At 40.9% G+C, this 16,270-nt stretch overlaps 1 protein-coding gene across 1 annotated transcript in view; it reads right to left on the reverse strand.

Annotated features, from left to right (window-relative positions):
• The window catches only part of ENPEP (glutamyl aminopeptidase), an 86,987-nt gene that overhangs the window by 60,998 nt on the left and 9,719 nt on the right, over window positions 1-16,270 (reverse strand). The window contains exons 2-3 of the mRNA XM_002717183.5: window positions 10,674-10,815; window positions 8,401-8,532 (exon numbers count right to left, since the gene is read on the reverse strand). Coding sequence (XP_002717229.2) covers window positions 8,401-8,532; window positions 10,674-10,815 — 274 coding nt within the window. The remainder of the gene's footprint in view (window positions 1-8,400; window positions 8,533-10,673; window positions 10,816-16,270) is intronic.

Consider the following 16,270-nt stretch of genomic DNA (forward strand, 5'->3'; position numbering starts at 1 on the left):
ACTAGATCCACTAGATCAACTTCCCTTAGACCAGCTTAATGATGCCATGTACCATCTTTAAATTCAATGATTACTCATGTCTCTGCAAGCAAACTCACATTCAACGCTCAGCAATGCAATTATTGTGATTACTTGTTACCCTTATTTGGCACTTGAAATTTTTCAGGTAATGCGCTAACTATTTGCTGAATTCTGATCTTCAGAAAACATCACAAATACAAACAAAGGCACATTCTAGAAAATACATTGCCAGTGCTCTTCAAAAATGTCAGGATCACAAAATCTAAGGAAGAACTGAGAAAATGTCACAGATTGGAGGAAATTAGGGAAATGTCTAATTCTAAACTGAACACAATATACATGTATCATCTGTTGGGTCTTGGAAGAGGAAAACACATTAGTGGAAAAACTGGTGAAACCAGGGTCCAGTGCTGTGGCTTAGCAGGTAAAGCAGTTGAAACCTGGCTGTTCCACTTCTGATCCAGCTCTCTGCTGTGGCCTGGGAAAGCAGCAGAAGATGGCCCAAGTCCTTGGGCCCCTGCACCCACATGGGAGACCTGGAAGAAGTTCCTGGCTGCTGGCTTAGGATGGGCCCAGTTCTGGGAATTGCAGCCAGCAGGGCAGTAAACCAGGGCAGAGAAGACCTCTCTCTCTCTGCCTCTGCCTCTCTGCAACTCTGCCTTTCAAATAAATAAATCTTTAAAAAATAAAGGAAAAACTGGCAAAATCCAAATCTGTTGTTTAGTTAATAATTTATATAAATATTGTTTTCTTAGTTTTAATGAATGCATGATTAAATAAATATATAAGATGCTAACATTAAGGAAAACGATGGTAAGTTTACATAAGGATTCTGTTGCATCTTTGCAACACTGTTAACGAAAATCATTTCAAACTAAGAAGTTTGAAAATGTATCTCAGATATAAAACTTTTTTCTCATAAGAAAATTGCATGCAGAGGATATATAAATTAAAACCCCTCACATAAAACCTAAAGTTGTCATAAAAATAAAGTCTACTTACACAAATCCATGATAAGCACTTGATACAATGTTTAAGATGCCACTTAGGACATTTGCATCCCATAATGGGGTGCCTGGATTCAAGTCTTAGCTCCAGTTCTGATTTCTGCTTCCTGATAATGTGCACCACAAGAGAGAACCAATGATGGCTTGAGGACTTGGGTGCCTGCCTCCTATGTGGGGAGACACAAATTGAATTCCTGTCTCCTAATTTCAGCTGTTGTGAGCAGTTAGGGACTGAGCCAGGACATGGAAGGTCACTTTCTTCTTCTTTCTTTCTGTCTCTTTGCCTTTCAAATAAGTAAAATAAATACACATTTAAAAACATCCATGGTAGGGGCTGGAGTTTTGGGGTAGCCAGCATCCCATATGGACACTGATTTGAGTCCCAGATGCTCCACTTCCCATCTTACTCCCTGTTAACACACCTGGGAAAGAGCAGAAAATGACCCATGTGCTTGGGCTCCTGCTACTCACATGGGAGACCTGGAAGAAGTTCCTGGATCTTGGCTTTGGCTTGGCCCCGCTCTAGCTATTGCAACCATCTGGGGAGTGAACCAGTAGATGAAGATCTCTATCCCTCCCTCTCTCTTGGGAACTCTGACTTTCAAATAAATAAATAAATCTTCTTTAAAAAATCATAGAAGGTATATCCTCTGCCCTAGACCAAACTTTTCTAATCCAGACAAGCAATGGAGTAAGATGTAAACAAGGAAAAATTCATAGTCAAGTGGGAAGGATTCATTCAAAGGTATAAGTCTGGGTGCAGCTACTCAGGAATTATCTTCTAAGGCTTTTGGAAAGAAAGCACAGGGCAATCTCTTTTATTGACTAGAATGAACATGGTTATACTATAAACCTAGTCAATTGGATAATCCTTCCACCAGAATTCTCTAATGAGCAGTTCTTCCCAAATTCTTCCTGTGATCAGGAAACATAGGAGAATTTGACTACAACTGAAATAATCTCTAATATGGTAATTATGCTTTTTGCACATCCTTTCCAAACACAGAGGCCAAGTGTCCCAAGGAAATTCAAAGCCTAATTAGAACTTACTTTTTCTCAGGAATATGATTTCCTTTTAACTTGTACTGAATTTTAGTCCTTGAATACTGATGCAAAGCTAATCATCTAGCAAAGTCAAATATCCTTCAGAAGCCATCAGAAGCCTAGTAACACAATATGATTTTATAATGATAACATGGGTAAATTTTTGTTTTTCCTGCTTCCTGTTTCTCTTTGAAATGTTCTATAATGCACATATATTAAACTTACACCTAAACATTTAAAAATATGATTATAATATACATTGTTTTGGATATCAAAAAGAATTCCTATATGTCCCAATGGTAGACTGCAAGCTGAACTATCAGGTTAATAATGTGCTTACCTGGATATTATTTCCTATAATTCCTGCATGAATAATAATACTGTATCTTTTTTTAAGTCAGTAACTCAAAAGTTGGTTCACATAACTAAAATGTGGTATGATCTCTTTCCACTTTGTACAGTTCAGAGTTTGGTTGTTTTTCTAGGGTGGAATTCAGCTATTTTATTTATTTTTAGATGTTTAACCAAACAACTAAATATGAAAGAGACCTCAAGAATAGATTTATTTGCCAACAGAATTGTGAAAACTACTTCCATCAGTGTCTCAACTGTTGCTAAACTACTCTAAGTAACTCCTCAAATTACTCCATTTTTTTCCAGCATTGAATCAAAATGTAGTGCAAAGTCTTCAAGAAAGAAAATATATTGAGTCAAAAATATTCTGAGCTTCAAAAGCAAATTAATGTTTTTCACGAGCAGCACGAATATATTAAAATAATTTTTTTTTTTTGACAGGCAGAGTGGACAGGGAGAGAGAGACAGAGAGAAAGGTCTTCCTTTGCCGTTGGTTCACCCTCCAATGGCCACCGCGGCCAGCGCGCTGCAGCCGGCGCACCGCGCTGATCCGATGGCAGGAGCCAGGTGCTTCTCCTGGTCTCCCGTGTGGGTGCAGGGCCCAAGCACTTGGGCCATCCTCCACTGCACTCCTGGGCCATAGCAGAGAGCTGGCCTGGAAGAGGGGCAACCAGGACAGAATCCGGCACCCCAACCGGGACTAGAACCCAGTGTGCCAGTGCCGCAAGGCGGAGGATTAGCCTAGTGAGCCGCGGCACCAGCCTATATTAAATATAATGAAGAATTCAATACTAACACATGCTATGTTGCCTTCAGGTAAAAATTAAGAACTTAGGCCTTGATTCTGTGTTTATTGAAATAAAAGAAATCTTTTCAGAGAGGTGAACATACCCAGGAGAATTTGATCAGGGTGTTATAGGTTCTTGGATTGCATAGTATAATCTGATTATGAATAGCAGGTGATTAATGTACCGGAATAATACTCTCAGAAGCAGAGTGGATAAGAATTATCTTCTGATTCATGAAATTTCTACTAAAATTGACGTGTGCAACTGCTTGGCTCTTGTTTTTCAGTTTTATGTTTTTGATCGAAAAAGTAAAAAACTCTCTACAGAGTTTTCTCAATAAAAATACAAAGCTGTGGGTAAGAACTGAAACTATAGGGCTGCTGGTATCTAGTGTGGGAAGGAACCGATCAGAAAAACGCTCCTGAGGTCAGGTCCAGGTCATGCTTGGGAAGGCATATTTTTAAACTCCAAATTACTATTTCTGATTGTTTTCTCACTGCTTTTTGTTTTCATTTTAGGATGGTCACATCTTCTTGAATCTCTGGTACTAATTAAAGTGAGTGTGTGCATGTGAATGTTGAACCTTTTTATGGCTTTTTTGGGAATTTTCTTGTTTCTCCAATTACCACCAATTCTCTCACTGTGTTTTTTTTTTATTTGTCTTGGACTTTCTCTTTGGTGTGACTTGTTTTCCTCTTGTCTCTGGTTGCCTTAGGCTGTCTATGCAGCTCTAAGAACCTGTCTATGCAGGCTCAGGAACCTGGTGTGGGTTTCCTCTGATGTTCCATTTCATTGAAGATTTAAGTAGGTTGTTTTTCCTGTAATTCTCTCTCCAGAGTGGGAATTCCTACTGGGATCATTTTGTACTTGGGTGTCAGTGATTATATTTCAATTTAGAGTGAGTGGGTAAAGAGCCAGGTTGGGGAAGCTCCCAAATGCCAAAGAAGAGGAGTTTACTGTGGCATATTAACAGTCACACCAGGTGCTCTACACTCCCCCGTAAGATTCTGTTCAACTGTGTTTACAGCAGTTCTATCCATCATCTACCTATGTATATACCTCTCTAAAGGGCAGAGTGAAAGAGAGCAAAAAGAGAGAGCTTCCATACACTGGTTCACTCCTGAAATGCCTGCAACAGCTGGGCCTGGACCAGGATGAGGCCAGGAACCAGGAACTCCATCTGGGTCTCTAAAGAGGATAGCAGGAGACTAAGTACCTGACTCCCTAGGTGTGCGATAGCAGGAAGCTGGATCAGAGACAGAGGCAGGACTCAATCCCTGGCACTCCAATATGGAAGCAGGCAGCCCAATCAGCAGCTAGACCCACTGCGCCAGCACGTTCACCCTTGTGCTCCACTTTTAAAGGGAACGCACCACATGTTTTTGCAGGGGGAGAGGGCTCTGGTCACCTGTCTTATTAAGAAGGGGTGAGGAAGGAGGAAGGGGCCCTCACTGTGTTCAGTTTCATGCCTCACTTTTAGGCAATTCCTCTGATGCAGGGCCTCTGGGAAGTTTCGAAAGGGAATTTGACTTCTTTATTTGAGAGGCAGAGAGACAGAGACAGAAAGAATTGGGTCAATCCCCAAATGTCTGCAGTGCCTCAGACTTGGCTAGAGTTGAAGTCAGGAATACAGTCCAGGTCTCCCCTGTGAGTGGCAGGAACCCAATTACCTGAGCCATCACCACTGCCTCCCAGGATCTGCAATGGCAGGAAGTCATCAGGAGCCAAAGCTGGGAATCAAAGCCAAGTACTCCAGTATAGCACAAAACATGATTCGTAGCTGGTGGCATAGCCACCAGTCCCAGGAATCTGGCTCTGTTTCTCTTTTATTGAACAAATGGTCAAAAAGTAATAGGAAGGTATTTGCTTGGTTTCCTTTCCAGATGAGGATTTCACTGGCTTAGAACATTATACTCAGATCTTCTCCTCAAGAACCAGTACAGGGCCGGCGCCGCGGCTCACTAGACTAATCCTCCGCCTCGCGGCGCCGGCACACGGGTTCTAGTCCCGGTCAGGGCGCCGGATTCTGTCCCGGTTGCCCCTCTTCCAGGACAGCTCTCTGTTGTGGCCAGGGAGTGCAGTGGAGGATGGCCCAAGTGCTTGGGCCCTGCACCCCATGGGAGACCAGGAGAAGCACCTGGCTCCTGCCATCGGATCAGCGCGGTGCGCCGGCTGTGGCGGCCATTGGAGGGTGAACCAATGGCAAAGGAAGACCTTTCTCTCTGTCTCTCTCTCTCTCACTATCCACTCTGCCTGTCAAAAAAAAAAAAGAACCAGTACAGAAATATTTACCAGGTACAGGAAGTTTTGGGACCTTTTGTCAAAATGTATTTCCATTGTATTACCAAAATTCCTTTATGTAAACTCCATCCTTACAACATAATTAACTGGTCCAGGGCCTGAGGGCTTATCCACCTAATGAAACTACCTTTCCAGTCAGGGTCCTTAGTCAGAGGACCAGGTCATGAAGTCATATTGGAGATTCGAGCTCATTCTCACTACTGGAAAATAACTCCAAAGATAAGGCCCTCCACTAACTGGTACAGTGCTCTTATTCACAAAACCGTATCTTAATTAGTAGAATTGTTTAGCTTGTCTGCTTTGTCTCGGCATTACTATAGATTTTTATTTTCCCAGAGTATAACCATAATTTTTGAAAATTGGTGTGGCAATCACCTGCATGTGATGGAAGACAGCATGCAATTAAATTCTAGGTGATGAAGTATATGCAGACAGAAACCTCACATTGGCTTTGGGATTGAAAGAAAAAACAAGCTTGACTACTGTTGTCACCTCTAAATTAAGCAAGAAGAGTACTACCAACTTCATTGAGCACAATCTTGAATAAACAGCTCTCTTGTTCAATTCCAGTTCTTTTTCATATTTAATATTATCTGTTAGCCAGTGGTAATAAGGCCAAACCTCTATAATATTAAGGGAGGACCCAGTCTCTTCTCTGTCTCCCTTAGCCCAAGGTGTCCTTGCCTGTCCTCTGTCCTTTATCAAAAGAAATTCATTGACTTGAGGGAGTGATGCAGCTGGCCCTACAAAGTTCTACTCACTGGACTCAAGGAGTCATTTTCTGCTCCAATAGACAAGAACTTTGTTGGCCAGGATTGTCCAGAGGGATTTGTTTCGGGCAATTCCAGGTCCAGGCAGGGAAATTCCATGTCTGAGGTAGAAGGTAACTACCACTTGCATGTAACCCCTCCAGACCACCTGAAGCCCACATGCCCATCATAAAACTCCCTAAAGAGCATGGCATCACCACCAAAGGAAGGTCACGAGCACCACCAACTAAGCAGGAACTTGGATATGAATTGAACATGCACCTTCTCAACTCCAATTTCAATCTATAAAAACCTTCACCCCTAACTCCTCAGGGAGCCCAAGAACTAAGCAATAACTGCCTGGCTCCTTGCTCTGTGCTTTGCAATAAATACAGAAGTTCGATAAGTTATCATGACCTACAGCCCCTTTGAAAAGGCATTTGGAGGGGCTAGTGTTATAGTGCAGCGAGTTAAGCCACTTCTGCAGCATCATGTGGGCACCAGTGTGAGTGCAAGCTGCTCCACTTTCAATCCAACTCCTAGACTCGGATGAAGCTCCTGGCTCCTGGCTTCGGCCTGGGCCATCTCTGGTTATTGTGGCCATCTGGGGAGTTAAACAGTAGATGGAAGATCTCTCTTCTCTCTGTCTTTCCCCCTCTCGCTGTAACCCTGACTTTCAGGTAAGTAATAAGTTTTTGTTTGTTTTTTAAAGGGCATGTGCCGGTTCTCCATTCACTGTCATCTGGATACAGGATAGGGAACCTGCTGAAAACTCAGTGTTTTCACTGGATGTCTCGGTCTCAACTCCTACTCTTCTAAAATGAAAGTAAAATTTCTGGGAGCCTGTTCCACAGGTAATTGAGGTACCTCTCTATTCTATCCAAGATTTGTGAAGAGGTAAAGATATCTGCAAAAAAGCGTATTTTAAGAAGGCTCAGCGGTATTTGGAAAATATTTGAAATTTGTGTCTCTACCATTTGCCAGTTGGATCTTAAGCAAATGACTGCAACTCATTAACTTCGATTTTCTCATTTGTAAAATAGGGGTGGTGAGTTCTTCCTTGTGTAATTATATTGCAAACAAATGAGGTCTAAATATATTTAAAATACATGGCACAGAGGTGGACTAATGGGCTGAAATCACAGATGAAGCTAGTTTTCAGAGCATAAGCACATGGAGACCTCTGCAATGAAAAATATTGATTAGGGAAATATATTTCTATTTCTCAAAATTAGTGACCTAGTCATCTTGATTAAAAAATTATATATTCTCACACTGTTTTTAAAAAAATGCTTTTTGACCCTTTGTTGTTTTTCTGTTCAGGATTATATAGAGGATTGGGGCCACACATTTCTCAGTGCTTGGTTACTCAAAAGATACTCATCTAACTCTGGTCTCTGCCTCCCTTTCTGGTCTTCTCCCTGGGACCTCATGCCAAGACATATACACCAAACCATTTCATTAAATGGTGTATGTCCAGTTATTTTAATGCATTTGTACTGGTGTACTTAGGATCTAGCTTTTCACTGTATAGTGAATTGTTTTCCTTTACTACTTCAAAGTCATGCATATCCATGTTTGTTGTGTTTACTTATTTTTTTAATCTGTGCACTTTTAACTTACCATTTTCTTTTAAAAAAATATTTTTGTTTTTATTTATTTGAGAGGCAGAGCTACAGACATAGAGAGGGAGAGACAGAGACAAAGATCTTCCATCTGTTGGTTCACTCCCCAGATGGCTGCAACGGCTGGAGCTGGACTGATCCGGGAACCAAGATCCTCTTCTGGATCTCCCATATGCGTTCAGGGGCCCAAGGACTTGGGCCATCTTCCACTGCTTTCCCAGGCCATATCAGAGAGCTGGGTCAGAAGTGGAGCAGCTGGGACTCGAACTGGCCCCCACATGGGATGCCAGCTTTGCAGGCAGAGGCTCAGCCCACTACACCACAGCACCAGCCCCCAGCTTATAATTTTCTATATTGTTTAATGTATTACCAAGCTTATAGACTCTGGTCCTAATGGGCTTTTCAGGCCTCTTTTGTGAAAAAACAAAACAAGACAGAAACTGTGCAGAAACAGAAGCAAGTTCATCAGAAAGGCATGCGTGGCACATTTTAAAAACATGATGGAACTCACAGGTATTCCACTCTCTGATCTTCTCTCTACAGTCGTGAATTGATGTACAGCAAAGCACACCAGGTACGTGCTCATGGGGACAGACTTCTGGAAAGTTGTTCGAATCGAGTTGCCCTCCACTGGCACTTGTTCCTGTTGAAAACAGAAGATGATCTTTATTTACCAAAGAGCCATCACATTAGGACAAACAAATGGTTGCCCCAAATCTGGTTTTCTAGTCAAAAGTCCTTTGTCAGAGCTTTGGGATAAAATTGTGATGATGTTAAAAAGACTCAACAAAAATTCATTTAATTGTCAGTACTGTGGGAGAGTGATTATATCCACTGGATTAGATTTCCCAGAGAGAAAAAAAAACTTATCTGTGAGATCAACTGGATAGGAGTTTATCTTTCTGCCCTAAATATACAGTATTGGCCAAAATATTTGAGGGGATGCTGTGATCTGTTCATGGAAAGTCTCAGAGATAAAACCAAGTAGATGTTTGCTGCCTTGACTAGGCGTGGGAGGGCAGCAGCTGTATCGGGCAGAGCAGAAGGTTGTGTGTAGAAGACCCAAGGTATGGGGGGGAAGCCATTGTAATCCATAAGTCGTACTTTGGAAATTTATATTCATTAAATAAAAGTTAAAAAAAATACAAAAAAAAATTTTTTAAAAAAAGGGTAATGTATCTGAATAAAATTAACATTTTGAGATTTAAAAAAAAAAAAAAAAAAAAAAAGAAGACCCAAGGTAGGGTTGCTAAAGTCAGTGCCTTGATTGCTAAGCACATAGAGAAACATTCCATTGCCTGACGTAATGGTTAATCCATCTGGACTTTCTGGTCCATGCCAATTTAAATGTCCTTACTGTCAGTCACCAATTCTGATACTTCAATCGTGAATCTTTGCTCAGCTCCTGCTACCATTGTTTGGATATCCCGGCATGCCCTGCAGATACTCTCTAAATCATTAAGTGGGAAGCTCTGAAAGGAGATTAAGCAAAGGAAGCTGGACTGGAATTGATACAAGATTAACACGGCAAGCATGCGTGTGTGTGTGTGTGCTTCGGTAAAAGCGTTGAAGATCCAGAAAGTTACTCTATGACAAAGCCCGGAAGTATTGGTCTTGATCTCCCAGTGACACAAAATGTTCACCTTCTTCCAGGACTGGATGTAGCAGAAGGTGAAAAGCATAACTGGTAAATGGAAAGTCAGTTAGGCAGGGGTTGGCCAGTCTGTCTTCTTTCTCTTCCCCACTCACGTCCTCTCATTTACACCAAACTATCCTGATGGTCTAGTCTTCCGGCCTGCAGTGTCACACTCTATATCTATCTTTTCCTCTTTCTTCTCCTATCGAAACTTCATTTTTCCAGTACCTGACACCAGAAGAAAACAAGTGAATGAATTCACACTGAGGCATGGATGGCTGACCAGAGTTTATTATCTGGACCTTCTTACACTTTCATTTGTTTTTTCTTTTTCAAAGAATATTTTATTGAAAAGGATGAACTTCAGTGATGCTCTCTCAGCTAGTGGTCAGAAACCTGGGAGGTGAGAGTCTGGAGATGGGTTTCCTTCTGGTGCAAGGTGACACTTAACACCTAAGGATGAGCCTGACCCTTTTCCTTGGCGAATGGAAAAAGTATGGCAAACTTCAACTCTGAGGCAATGCCACTGACGTAAAGAGTTAACCGCATCACCCATTATGGACATGAGGAGCACTACTGGGAAAGAGCTTCATGCTCATTAATAATCATACAGTAGAAGTTAATGCAGGCTCTTTTATTTCCTTTTTTTAAAATAAACATTTACTATGTACTTCCTGCTCACCATAAAAATCTTTGGGCATGGCGTTGCCTGGACTTGGTCAAAACAAATCCAGAATTAGTAGTTTTACCTTTCTAACAACTAGGCCTATATTCAACCAAAACCTAAACATAGTGAGTAGGTACTGGAGTATTTTTAAGTCTATAATTCCATTAGTCTGTCTTGCTCAAGGGATTCTGTCTGGTAAGCAGCATCCCAGGGACTGTGTCTCTCTGTATGTTCTCTTGCTTTAAAACTCCATGGTGGTGTTCTTTTTAAACTAGACTGTGATATTTTAGGTTACAGACTTCTAGGACTGAAAAAAAAAAAAAAAGAGATTGCCAAAATGTGTTCTCAATCTTCTACATAAAGTATGAGCGCACAATTAGTTTTAGAATTCAACAGTTTGTCTTCCATAGCAAATAAGGTAAAATGACCTGATGTTACCAACAGACTATCAGTATAAACTAAACATGCAAAGAATACTCACCGCTACTGGCATATTTGAAAGTGCTCTATATTCGTTGGAGTGGATGATAGATATTGTATAAGTTGCCTTTTTGTTGGGCTCATCAAAGCAGGGAAAGGATTTCCTGGCATCTGTTGGTTCATGATCCGTGGCTGCTATGCTCCTTAGAAACAAACACACAAACAAGCCAAATGCATGCTGCCCCTCTGGATAGCCCTTGTATTTCTTTCCACTCCTAGGAGAAAAGATCTACTATTTCAAAATAATTATTACATTTTAAGCATTTTATTTATTTATTTATAAATAAGTGAAGGCAGAGCGGGGGAGAGAGACAGAGACAGAGACAAAGAGATTTCCCATTTGCTGGTTCACTCCCTAAGTGCTTGCAATAGTGAGGAATGGGCCAGGCTGAAGCCAGCAGCCAGAAACTCAATCCAGGTCTCCTGTACAGGAGGAAGGGACCCAACCACTGGAGCCAATCAGCTGCCTCCCAGGGTGCAAATTAGCAGGAAGCTGGGATGGGAGCTGAGCTGGGACCATAACCCAGACACTGATATGGACTGTGGATATCCCAAGCCGCATCTTAACTGCTACACAAAAAACTCACCTCCAACTATGACATTTCATAAAACGGGTTCCATCTAGAAGGCTAGCCATCAAAATACCCCGGAATTTTTAGCTTAGCACATAATGAAAACCTTGAGGCAGACAACTTCAGATATTTATTCAAAGACTGAGATAGATTTTTCTCATCTTATAGATGAGAAAAATAAATCCAATTATGAGCTGTTGTTCTCCACCCCTAAGCCACTGAGCAACAAGTAGGTGGTGACACAAAAGCAGGTTCATAGGCTTATTTCTAACTGTGCTCATGACAAGTCCACAGCTGTGTTCTGTCACAGAGGAAAGAGTATATGGCAGAGTCCCCAGCTCCTATCCCCGGTGGCACATTCCTTCTTATTTATGTTACACCAGGGACAAACTCCCCCTGCCCTCTTTATGTCCATGCAAAGGCAGCGCTGAGCAATCCCCCAGGTGAAATCATCTTTGGCCTAATTTAAAGCCAATATTTAAAAAGAGACAACAAATTTCTTTCTTTCTTTCTTTCTTTCTTTCTTTCTTTCTTTCTTTCTTTCTTTTTTTTTTCTTTTTTTTTTTTGACAGGCAGAGTTAGACAGTGAGAGAGAGAGAGACAGAGAGAAAGGTCTTCTTTCCATTGGTTCACCCCCCAAATGGCTGTTACGGCCAGCGCACTGCGCCAATCTGAAGCCAGGAGCCAGGCGCTTCCTCATGGTCTCCCATGGGGGTGCAGGGACCCAAGCACTTGGGCCATCCTCCACTGCCTTCCCGGGCCACAGCAGACCAGAGAGCTGGACTGGAAGAGGAGCAACTGGGACAGAATCCGGCGCCCCAACTGGGAGTAGAACCCCGGGGTGCTGGCGCCACAGGCGAAGGATTAGCCAAGTGAGCAGCAGAGCCAGCCAGAGACAACAAACTTCTTTTATAGCTCTAACTAGGCAAATGCTTGAGTTAAAGAAAATGTTAATATTTAGCATTTACACAATTTCACAGTGAAGTGATTTTTTCTGAGTAATTGTTTTAAAAAATTAATAAGCACACTTTTTATGTGTAAGGATATTACAGAAAGACAGTATTGTTAAATACTGGCTCATTAGTGAACTAAAGAGTAAAAAAGCATAAAAGGAAAAGTAATCCTGATTTACATTCATTAATAATTAATGTAATGAAAATATTTTGTCATGCAGGATTCTTAGAAACTAAAAAAGGCATAATATACAGAATACCAGGATCAATTATTAGATCATACACTCATCCTGCAAATATTTATTTAAATATTTATTTTACTTATTTGAAAGGTAGAATTACACAGAGAGGGAGAGAGACAGAGACAAAGAGAGAGACAGTGATCTTTCACCTGCTGGCTCACTCCCCAAATAGCCACAAGGACAGGGCTGAAACAGGCCAAAGCCAGAAGCCTGGCATTCCATCAAAGTCTCCCCCATAGGTGGCAAGGGCCCAAGCACTTGGGCCATCTTCTGCTGCGTTCCCAGGTGTATTATAAGGGAGCTTGATGGGAAGTGGAGCAGCTCAACCAGGCAGCACAAGGCCTGCCCCCACTACAAATATTTTTCAAGACCATTCCTATACCCTACTCACATGCACACACACACACACATGCACACATCCATGTACACACACACACTTTCAGTCATTATTCTAGGTGCTGAGAAAACAAAGTCTCAATAGATATGGTCCCTAATTTCATACTCATTGATAGACAATAGACACAAATAAATGAATGGTGAAATGGAGAATGGTGAAAGCTTTATAAAACAAAACAAGGGAGATGACAGAGAACTACTAGGAAAAGTGGTGAGAGGCTTTAGAAACATTCTCTGAATAGATGATGGTGTGCTGAGATCTGAGTATTGAGAAGAAGCCAGCCAGATGAAGATGAAGGAAAATGTGCTCTAGCAGAGAGAATGGTAAGTGCATAGTATCTAAGCGGAAGAGAACTTGATGTGGCCGAGGAACTGAACGGTTATAGTGAAGCAGGGGACTTGGGCAGAAGAGCAGTTTGTTGAGGTCAGTAAAGGCCAGGTATTGCAGACCATTAGAAGACTCTGAATTTTATTTTGATTCAAGAATTTGTTATGGCCATTAATTTTTCTAAAATTAACGTGCCATAGGTCAACAACTACTTATGAGGAATCACAATACTAACCTTTTCAAGAACTCTCTAGATATAAAAATGATTTGTTAAAAACTCAGCCAAAAAATTAATCTATGTAAAAATATAAAATGAGAAAAGTTGCAGTCTTTCTGGAGAGTGTTGACTCAAAGTGGGAACTTTCATGGATGATTGAAACATAAATCAATCAAATAAGTAGAATGTCATGGGGTATGTGTATTTGTCAAAGTTCATTGTGTTGTGCACATTAGATTTGTGCATTTCCCTGCATAAAAATAACTGCAGGGCTGGCTTTGTGGGGCAACAGATTAAGCTTCAGCTTGCTACATCAGCATCCCATATTGGTGTTATGGTTCAAATCCCAGCTGCTCCACTTCCAATCCAACCTTCCTGCTAATGTGCTTTGGAAGGCAGTAAATAATGGCCCAAGTTCTTGAACCCCTGCCACCCATGTGGGAGATCTGGATTGAATTCCTGGCTCCTGGATCCTGCCTTCAATCTGACAGAGCCCTGACTGTTGTAGTCATTTGGGGAGTGAACAAGTAGTTGGAAGATTCTTTCTTTGTTTCTCTCTCTCTCTCTCTCTCTCTCTTTCTCTCTCTCTCTCTGTGTGTGTGTATGTGTGTGTGTCCCTCTCTCAGTCACCCTTTCAAATATATAAATAAATCTTCAAAAATATATAAATTTGCACATTTCCCTGTGTAAAATAACTGTAAATAAATGTTGAACCCTTGTAAGTAGATTTGTATTTTTGCAATGTTATGTGCTAGTAATTCAGAAACAACTTTTTCTGCTTCTTGTGCATAAACAAATGAAAAAAAATTAAGATTAATGAAAGGAAGATTTTTCACTTTTAAGGAAAGGAGCTATACTGTTCTTTAAAAATGATTTAATTATTTGAAAGGCAGAGTTACAGAGATAGAAAGAGGTAGAGGTAGAGAGAAGTCTTCTATTCAATGGTCCATTCCCCAAATGGCCACAATGGCCAGGCTATACCATACCAAAGCCAGGAGCCAGGAGCTTCATGCAGGCTTTCCACGTGGGTACAGGGGCCCAAGCACTTGGACTGTCTTTCACTGCTTTCACAGGCTCATTAGCAGGGAGCTGTATTGGAAGTGGAGCAGCCAGAACTCAAACTGCCTATATGGGAAGCCAACACCACAGGTGGAGACTTAACCTACTATGCCACAGCGTCAGCCCCAAGGAGCTATACTTTTGTAAAGGAAGACTAGAATATGCCCTATGGTACTTAATTGTAATTATAATTACATATTTCATTAAGAACTCCATGATTTTTGAAAAAGCTATAGATATGCAGATACAGAAATACACACAAAGAGGCATACATTTCCTAGCTCTGTCTGCTAAACAAGATCAGAAGAAATGAAACGTTTTCAGTAATGGGCACACTTAGCTCCCAAATTATTCTTTCTAATTACCATTGTCCATTAAGGGAACCAGGACTTGTTTGAAAAATGAATGATTTCAATGCTGGAGGAGAAGACCAAGATGATCCTGGAATGTCTTGCTGTGGCAAAAAGTATGAAGCACACAAAGAATCATGGGAACAGGTCAAAAGCACATAGGAGTTTGCTTGAGGGGCTGTGCTTGGCCAAATCTGGGGGTATTGGAATATCAAACTACATAAATAATGAGGCTGAAACTCCTTTAATAAGAATACACAAATTCTTCTTCAATCAAAAAATGAATAGATAAATAAATGAGGGGAAACTTTCTTACAGTGGATAATTTTAATTTTTTAAGTTAATAGTTTTAAAATGAATCATCTGGATTTAGACAGCCATCAGTGTGTGTCAAAACAAGAGGGTAAAAATTTGATGAGAAAGGGACATTTGCATGAATTCAAAGAATCTCCAGAAAGCTGCTTGCAAAGAGAAAAATTACAACTTGACAATGGAGAAATCTGTGGGCTACTACCCTAAACAAGCAATGAAAGGCAACATCACTAATAATAGCACAAACCAACAGGATGTGTCTCCTGGTGTGATTTCCTGAGAGGGACATAGCATTACTCTGTGAAATTCCTGACGAATGCTAATCTTGCATTTGCATTTTAAAGTCAGGCAAACTAAAATTGAGGGACATTCTCAAAATAACTGGCCCGTGCTCTTCAAAAATATCAGGGCTGAGAATGACAAAGAAGGGCTAAGGGGCTGTTCCAGTTTAGAGGAATCTAAAAGGGCTACACACACAGCATGATTCCAGACTGGACAGCGCACTGGAGAAAAAAAATCAAAGCAAAATACATTATTGAGTCAGTTGGTGAATTTTGATTATGACCTACGGAATAGATAGTTACTTCATAGCAATGTTAAGCTTCCTGATTTTGATAACTGAACTGTATTTATGTTAGAGAACATTCCTGTAGTTAAGAAGTGTACTCTGATATCAAGAGGTGAAAGGAAATGATGTCACAATGTACTCTCTGAAGGAGGAGAGAGAGTTGGTAAATCTGGGTAAACTATTCCTAGGAGTTTCTCATGCTATTCTTGTTAACTTTTCTCTAAGTTTGAGTGATTTGAAATTCAAAAATTAAACAGAAAAAGTGTCAGCCATGAGCTTATTGTGCAATAGAATAGTTACTGATTAGTTTGTGACATGAGCAGTTAGTCTACTGAGGTTTCTAAAAACTGTAGACTCTAATAAGCCGCAAACACATCAGTATATAGAGAAACTCCTTAATACTCTTTCACAGGATACTAAGGTTTTACAATAAGATCCACCAAACGCCCACTCCATGCTTAGTCAGTTGCCTTTTTCTTTTGGATTCTTTTGGTTTCTGATTTCTTCCAGAGGCAGAGGAAAATTAAAGATCACTCCCTGCGAGAATGTTTCAGCTTAGTCAACCTCAGAAAAGCACCAGCTGACTGAGGAATATGAGTGT

The sequence above is a fragment of the Oryctolagus cuniculus genome, chromosome 8 (assembly GCF_964237555.1).
Source record: "Oryctolagus cuniculus chromosome 8, mOryCun1.1, whole genome shotgun sequence".
In the NCBI taxonomy this organism is placed as follows: domain Eukaryota; kingdom Metazoa; phylum Chordata; class Mammalia; order Lagomorpha; family Leporidae; genus Oryctolagus; species Oryctolagus cuniculus.